Here is an 8281-nt window from a genome sequence, read left to right as displayed (position 1 = left end):
GTGAGTGGGTAAGTCATTCACATCAGTTTTAATGTGGAGGAATGGGGGGAGGTTCCCTTTTCCTTGTCACTAATGTGATTTTTTTTATTTATTAGTCTTGGCACCGAATAGGCTATATTGTTTGTGTGCCTTCAAAGGCAGGCATGCGATAGCCCCATTAGACCTTTTCAGAATAGCGTATGATTAAACAAATTAGTCACATATGAGAATGTGTCTGGTCCTCGTTTCCCAGTTTTAAGTGTTTGACAAACAAGCACACATAGAAAACGTTCGCTAAGTGCGTCGTTAGACCATGTGTCAATAATGATAAGATTGAGAGAGAAAAAACAGTGTTGCTCTCGGATCAGCTTTCTCCATTCAAATCTTACCATAGCATTATAATTATTCCACAACACTGACAATACCACCCATGGCTGCAAATATTGAGGCGGCGTATTCTAAATGCGTAGGTTAGAGCGTTGGGCCTGTAACCGAAAGGCTGTTGGATCGAATCCCCGAGCTGACAAGGTAAAAAATATGTCGTTCTGCCCCTGAACAAGGCAGTTAACCCACTGTTCCCAGGTTGCCAGTAAGTTTAAATAGGAATTTGTTCTTAACTGACTTGCCTAGTTCAGTAAAGGTTACATTTTTAAAAGGTTAGGCTACCCTATAATAATGCAAATAAGATTTCGCACACATGTCACAAATAATTCCTGTTGAAATATATTGAGGCACAAAATACAGACCCTAGCATTAGCTAAATATAATTAAATTGAATGAATATAAAAATGTATTTCAAAGTTATTGAAATATGTAGCTCTACATAGCCTATAATGTATTTACGACTTGCAGTCATCTCGGGTTTCATTTGGAGTATCGTTTAATTCTTTTGCATTGGCAACTTTGTATGTATACACAGCAAACTCGCTAGTGTTACCTAGTGTTGATTTTTCAGTAACATTTCTAGTGTTGGTTCAGGTGTGATATTTTACTGTACGTGTTAAATTAACACTCATTGGTGAAAAATAACCCCGGTGTTGGTGTTAATAACGAGTGCTATTAGGTAGTCTCATACCTTAACCTTCTTAACCCGTCAGTCATTCTAAATGTTGGATCTCCCCACTTTGGCTAGATTCCTAGAGGAATTACACCTAAAAGCTAAACGCGATTTGGCCCTTATAGTATATAGGCCTTGTGGACATTTTTATAATAGCTAAACAACACTGTTTTTTGTCAGAAGCGGAGTCTTTTCGTATTTGGTAAAATTATTATGAACATACAGTATTGTAATAAATAATACACCACAAACTTTCGTTATTTGTTTTTCTCTCTTGACGCTCCACGCTCTCTAGACACCAGCAATGTGGTCCTTGGCGATAACGTGTGCCCGTGACACAGATGCGGATATCACCACAGCTCTTTTAATGACTGTACGGTGTGGGCAAGGGGGAAAGACTACCCTTGCCTAGCAAATGAAAAAAACGTAGAAAGCGGGAGTCCAACTGTAACTTTTACACCAAGCATGCCATGTGGGCGTGAAGCAGAGAGATAGAGATAGAGAGAGAGAGAGAGAGACGCCCTCGCTTTACAAGGGGTAAACCATTTCACTCCTCTTCGCCACGCTGTGTAACAGGCAACGGGAGAAAAAGCTCCCCGAGTGCTGCTGGAAGTTGATGGCTATGTGTGATGCTCAGACCTCAACATCGTTTTTCAATCAGAGTTTTTAAGATCTGCATATGCCAATGGTTTTACCACACGTAGAATGGGATTAACTTGGTCCGGCAAATATATCTCACTGTTTCTTGCTGTTCAGTTAGGTGAGTGACTCTGTCACGGTCGATTCGTTATTGTCTTGTTTTTATATTTGAGATGATGAATAGCGAATTGTAAGAATTATAGTCAAACTATTTGGAATGTAAACTATTCGATAATTTCAGGAAAAATATATAGATTTTGTATTGCAAAGGAATGCATGAAATCAGTTTATTTTCGGGTTGCAATGGGATGCATGCAAACATAGCCACAACAAAACAAATGCTGTCACATTCCACGTTTTAATAGTTATAATGAAAAAATGTGAAACCAATTATTATTTATTTTGTATTAATCTATACGAATGCATATGTAAATTCGATTGGAAATGTGCATGGGGACGTTCGCACCACAGGAGCCTGTTGAGGGGAGGACGGCAAATAATAATGGCTGGAATGGAGTGAATGGAATGGTATCAAACACATGCGTTTGATGTGCTTGATACCATTCCATTGATACCATTCCAGCCATTACTAAGAGCCCGACCTCCTGAATTAAGGTGCCACCAGCCGCCTGTGGTTCGCACAAGTAGGCCAGTGTTTCGTTTGCATTGCATAACGCTGTCAGTGGAAGACGCTGCTCCTTGGAGTCCTGTAGTGGCAAGGGAATTAATTATAAATAATGCATGCCATAACAGCCGAGCCATTGTTGGAAAAACATAAATGATTTCACTTGACATGCTTTGTGAATGAAACATTTGACAAAAATACATCTAAAAGGCAATTGACGCTCGTTTAATATATGAGTGTCTAGCAGGTGCGTCGTCTCTTTTTTCAAACGAAATGCATTGAGTGCGCTATGTCGAACAGTCTAATGTATAGTAGGATTTCGAAAAATGTGAGATCATTTTTCATTAACGAATATGACTATTAAACTAAATTTAGTATACGAAGATAACATCATTTAAAAAAATTAAAAATCAACAAATGTAGCCAACCGCATAGATATTAAGTGTTTATTATATGCATATGGGCTATTTGGTCTATTTCATGTTGAGGCTATAATTTCGAATATATCTAAGAATGTAGGCTAGCCATATCCATTTGTTTCATCGTGTAGCCTAGCATTAACCTAGAAAACGGCAACTGGTAAACTATGGATAGTCGTTTTTATCACTTGGATATTACCTGGTGTTTTGTCTGTGACTGCAGGGTCGTCCGCATCGGTCGCTTTTAGAGTGTTATTCTACGTTGATGTGCGGTGTTTTGCTTTAGCTAAATCTATAGTGTGGGTGTGAAGGATTGACGAATGGTAGCACGAAGGCTACTGTAGCTAGCTACAGAGCTAAGAGCTGAGTCTATGCTGAGTCTATACTGAGTGCGAGAAACACGTGTGATGGATTCTCCTAAAACGCTGTCCTCATTTCACACATTAAAATAAAGGGTCCCTAAATTTTAAATCAGAGGGCATATCTATTTCAAACCTTTTATTGCACTTGTCAAAATAATTACCCCATTTACAAGATAATATTATTCTCAGGCTACTCAAATGATTGAAACTGGGTTGTCTTGATATATGCAGTTCTGCATTATAGACTGTATCGGATCGAATGTTAACATTCTATAATTAGAAGGTGGCATGTAGTACATTGCTGTAAACTTGCGATCTGGCATCATATACTTTCTGACCATAATGATGATTGCATTTCGAAGTCGAATATAGAGACAGAGTTTGTGCCAAGTGTAAGCGGCACACGGTGAACTGCTAGGCTATATGGGGGTTATGTGTAATTTTACAATGCAAATGATCATATAATCTCGCTCGTTGCCACTTTATAAATAATCCCTGCAAAATGTGTAATGCAAGCAGGTTGCTCCTCGAGATGCAGCGACATGAATTATTGCCTTTCGAATTTACGCATTAATCTGACCTCGACAGAGTCTATTACAAAATCCGCATAATGTATTTGGTGACATTGGATTCCTTGTAGGCTACAGCCCGATTTACTAAATGGCATGATGGCAATAAGAGTAGCCTCACATGTTTTACAACACTATTTAACGAAAACGTGATGCCGATATTGTCAACATATGACCTAAACCTAAATGCCTATAACAGAGGTTGTGCATTATTCTACAACCAATCGACATGGGACACCATTGTAACAAATGGTCAATCGAGCGATTCTCCCGCGTAATGGTTATCTCTGGTTAGAGATGCTCCGTGCGTCCACCATTGGCAAACAAAAAAATGTAGTTCGAGGGGGTTAAAGGGTTGGATTGAAGACTTGCACGTTTGGCAACAACATTGTCATTTTCTATATTTAACGAATTATAAAAGACGTAGAACGCCCCATAATCTGGTTGAATAAACACAGACACATATATTACTAAAATGTATTATAGCAGAGGGTACCCCCACACCCACACAAACACACGCACACGTGCAAGCACACATATGATAATTTCGTTACACTCGCAATAACATCGGCTAACCATGTGTATGTGACCAATAAAAAATGTGATTTGACATACATACAAAAGCCATGCAGTGAGAACCCCCCCCCCCCCCCCCGCACTCGGCGGTGCGTTAATCTCATCCTCCTTTGTTGCTGTTTTCGTGGCGTTCAATGCTGGGATCTCCGGATGTAATTCTCCAGATATTAGTGTATGATCAAGTGCAATGAAATTGTTGGACATATTAAAACGAACATTATACTATGGGAAAACATTCCGATATTTCTTGATCATAAATTATATTGCTCATTTTGAACTATTAGTATATGAAACATAGTCTGGCTAACACTTAACTCTTTAAGTCCTCCTGACTATTTGGTGTCACAATGCGTCGATAATGAAGAGGGCTGTGCTTTTATTGGTTGGCTTTCCTCTATGTCGTTTGCTCAAATTTAGCTGTAGGCCTAATTTAAGATTTTTGTCATTCAAAAAGCATGACAAGAATATTGAGGTTTTGATTTTGTCCAATGTAACAGTAAGCTAAATCTGGTCAATTGATAAAGCATACTTACTTTAACCTCTTGTTTTGACCTTGCATTGTTTTTAGCCTTATAGATTATGAAATGTTGATGTTTTCAGACAATGCAATTAATCATGATTAGAAAAAGAGTGCACTAAAATGACAAAAAGTGAACTTGCTTTAACTGATTAATAACTCTGACAGCCCTATACAAAAGTGAATAAATTATTTCCCCCCCAATTCCAGTTTATCTGCTACATGTGGTGAGAGCAACGGGGAAATGTGATACAGTATTCAAAGGTTTCTCCAATTGCTTGCTGAGACTGGGGGAGAATATGGCTAACTATCCACAGGAGCTGGATGAGAAGGAAAACCTACAGACCATCTGCACGTAAGTTGAATTTAAAAAAGGAAAGAAAAAAAAAACATGCTACATTTGATCAACTCCAAAAAGGATCAAGCAGGCACAACCCCCACCCTGTATTCCAAACCGGTTGGTGCAAAATGGCATGAGGGCCCAGTTTATCTCGACAGCTCCATTGGATTAGATACAGAGTCGGGTTCAGGGGGAGCCACGTGCCAGCTCAATATGGAAAAAAATGGTGTAGTGGCTTATTTGAAATGAACAACCTATGTGGAAATGGAATATTATAGCCCAAAAACTGTACATGTGATTGGACGTTAGGCATGTGAGAATGGGGGATCGACAAGCATGGGTGCTGATGATCTGGCTTTGGCTAGCTAGTTCGCCATAAGTGGTCGTTTAGGGCCCCCGGGCCGTCAGCCCCCCCCCCCCAAAAAAAACAAAAACAAATAGTAGAATAGACTCAGAATAGTAGAATCTACAAAGTGCTATTCCGCAAAAAAGAAATTGTGCATCAGTGGTTTTTCTCTTGTTATGTCAGTCACTGACAGTCACTCAATTAGCCATTTCAGCTAACAATTTTTTGTTTTGTAAGTTAGTCTAGCCAGCTATCTACATTTACATATTTACATTTAAGTCATTTAGCAGACGCTCTTATCCAGAGCGACTTACAAATTGGTGCATTCACCTTATGACATCCAGTGGAACAGTAGTGCATCTAAATCTTTTAAGGGGGGGTGAGAGGGATTACTTTATCCTATCCTAGGTATTCCTTAAAGAGGTGGGGTTTCAGGTGTCTCCGGAAGGTGGTGATTGACTCCGCTGTCCTGGCGTCGTGAGGGAGTTTGTTCCACCATTGGGGGGCCAGAGCAGCGAACAGTTTTGACTGGGCTGAGCGGGAACTGTACTTCCTCAGTGGTAGGGAGGCGAGCAGGCCAGAGGTGGATGAACGCAGTGCCCTTGTTTGGGTGTAGGGCCTGATCAGAGCCTGGAGGTACTGAGGTGCCGTTCCCCTCACAGCTCCGTAGGCAAGCACCATGGTCTTGTAGCGGATGCGAGCTTCAACTGGAAGCCAGTGGAGAGAGCGGAGGAGCGGGGTGACGTGAGAGAACTTGGGAAGGTTGAACACCAGACGGGCTGCGGCGTTCTGGATGAGTTGTAGGGGTTTAATGGCACAGGCAGGGAGCCCAGCCAACAGCGAGTTGCAGTAATCTATACTTGGAATAATCATAGCCGAATATCTACAGGCCATGTGGCCAGGCACCTGAAGCCCTTTGTCTACTTTCCCAGAGTCAGATGAACTCATGGATATCATTTTTATGTCTCTACATGCTCTTTGAAGGAAATTGCTATTGCTAACTAGCATTAGCACAATGGGTAGTCAATGGTAACTGCTAGCATGCTAGTAGTTAGCAGTTAGTTTTGCATGTCAATGCTAACTACTATCTCTAACTTACTTCATATTGAATGCAGAGACAAACATGGTATCCACGAGATCATCTGAGTCTGGGGAAGTACACAAAGGGCTTCCTTTTCAAAATGTCGAAATATGCCTTTAACATGGCCTAAGTTTTGGCAAATTGTGTAGAACTGCAGGAAATTAGCTTTAAAACTGCAAAAATGTCTCTCCACCCAAAGGTAAAATGGTAAAAATTGGCGACAATTATCTTTAAAACGTAAATGTTTTGCTCTACCTTCAAGAGGTGGGCCTTTAAAATGTTTTGCCCATGAGGTGGGGGACACAAGCAAATGTCACAAGCAAATGTCAGGTTAAAGCCCCCAAGGGCTAAGGACGGCCCTGAAGACGGGAATAGGTTGTGTGTGTGTGTGTGTGTGTGTGTGTGTGTGTGTGTGTGTGTGAGAGAGAGAGAGAGAAGTAGAGCAATTGGAGGGGTTGGATAAAATCACGTGACTTCAGGGAATCTTTTTCAGAGCTTGTGAATTACAACCAATGTAGATTTTGTTTGTCCTACTAGGGAGCTGTTAAAACAAGACTTTAGGCCTATGCATTTATTACTGGAATTATTTTTGGCGTTCTATTGTTATTAAAACAGTGTTAAAAGAAAACTATTTACTCTATTTGAATACAGCATGGACAATTGATGAAGAGAGAGAACAGGATTATAACAGTAATATAATACTCTAACGCCTGTCTTGTTTATTTTACATTTGATTTGCAGATATTGGGATGACTTCCACTCATGTGCGACCACTGCGCTGGTGGATTGCCAAGAGGGAGCCACAGACCTATGGGAGAAGCTCAAAAAGGAGTCCAGAAACTTAGAGTTCCGAGGGAGCTTGTTTGAACTCTGTGGCGGGGGGAACGGGGCCTCCAAATCCACAGTCGCTTTAGGTCTCATCATACTTCTAACGGCACTTTCTGCCTTAGTGACTTGGCTTGCATTTTAGCAAAAACAAACAAAGAAGAAGATAAAGGGGAAAAAATGCTAGCTATTGACACAAAAATACAAAACAAAAGAGACGTTTGAATTCATTTACACCCAAATGGATTATACTTCATCCGGGGAAGGCGACCTGATTTTGCTAGAGACATTGGCGGGTCGTCTTCCGGGACTGGTGCACCATATTTCTCTGACCTGGGGTCAATTACATTAAATATTTAGCAGGTATTGAGTTTAAATTATGATGACATTTAGATGGATCCTCGCCCGGTTACTATTAAAGTCGACTATTAATTATTTATATTAGTAGCCTAGGCCTTGACATCTGTTATTTCAGGTGATTGCAAACTGCTCATACTCTGTAGGCTAATGCGAGGCGCGCTTTAGCCCAACGAAATCTCCAGATCGGTCTCCAATATTCACCGTTTAGATATGTTATTTACTTTACTTTGCGAAATGTATCATGTCGAGCCAAGTATAAATGGAAAGTGTTGTTTGAGGATATGATGTTTCTACCTTCACACGATGCTAATAGCCTAACTATCACCCTAGAAAAAATACATGTAAAATAGCATAGTAATAAGAATGAAAAAAAGAGTACTCTGAAAAAAAGAGTACAAGCATTCAATGGTAGTTTGGTTATTACGTGAAAAGTAGCGTATGGCAATATGATGACAAAGTTGGTCAATGTAGAGAACGAAAACAGTGGCCGGAGAGTGATATTGACTGTTGCCATTATGTTGGCACTTTACCCATCAATTTACGAACAAATAGAAGCTACCCATGGGGTATAGTGTACATGAAACCA

General features: G+C 40.3%; 1 protein-coding gene across 1 annotated transcript; it reads left to right on the top strand.

Moving 5' to 3' along the window:
- Nucleotides 1–1562: 1562 nt before the first annotated feature.
- Nucleotides 1563–7561, top strand: nrn1a (neuritin 1a). The gene is made up of 3 exons (XM_029626774.2): nucleotides 1563–1796; nucleotides 4954–5098; nucleotides 7252–7561. The coding sequence occupies exons 1-3, from the start codon at nucleotides 1742–1744 to the stop codon at nucleotides 7478–7480; spliced, it is 429 nt and encodes a 142-aa protein (XP_029482634.1). The 5' UTR covers nucleotides 1563–1741; the 3' UTR covers nucleotides 7481–7561.
- Nucleotides 7562–8281: the final 720 nt, after the last annotated feature.

Source organism: Oncorhynchus nerka, linkage group LG22, assembly GCF_034236695.1.
Source record: "Oncorhynchus nerka isolate Pitt River linkage group LG22, Oner_Uvic_2.0, whole genome shotgun sequence".
In the NCBI taxonomy this organism is placed as follows: Eukaryota; Metazoa; Chordata; class Actinopteri; order Salmoniformes; family Salmonidae; genus Oncorhynchus; species Oncorhynchus nerka.
Note: the sequence above shows the minus strand (reverse complement) of the source record. Positions and strands in the feature narration are given on the sequence as shown.

Excerpts from the sequence above, each read along its gene's own strand:
- nrn1a (XM_029626774.2), top strand. The coding sequence starts at position 1,742 with ATGGGATTAACTTGGTCCGGCAAATATATCTCACTGTTTCTTGCTGTT. Across the intron at positions 1,797-4,953 it reads GTTTCTTGCTGTTCAGTTAG|TTTATCTGCTACATGTGGTG; the intron begins GTGAGTGACTCT and ends CCCCAATTCCAG. Across the intron at positions 5,099-7,251 it reads AACCTACAGACCATCTGCAC|ATATTGGGATGACTTCCACT; the intron begins GTAAGTTGAATT and ends TTTGATTTGCAG.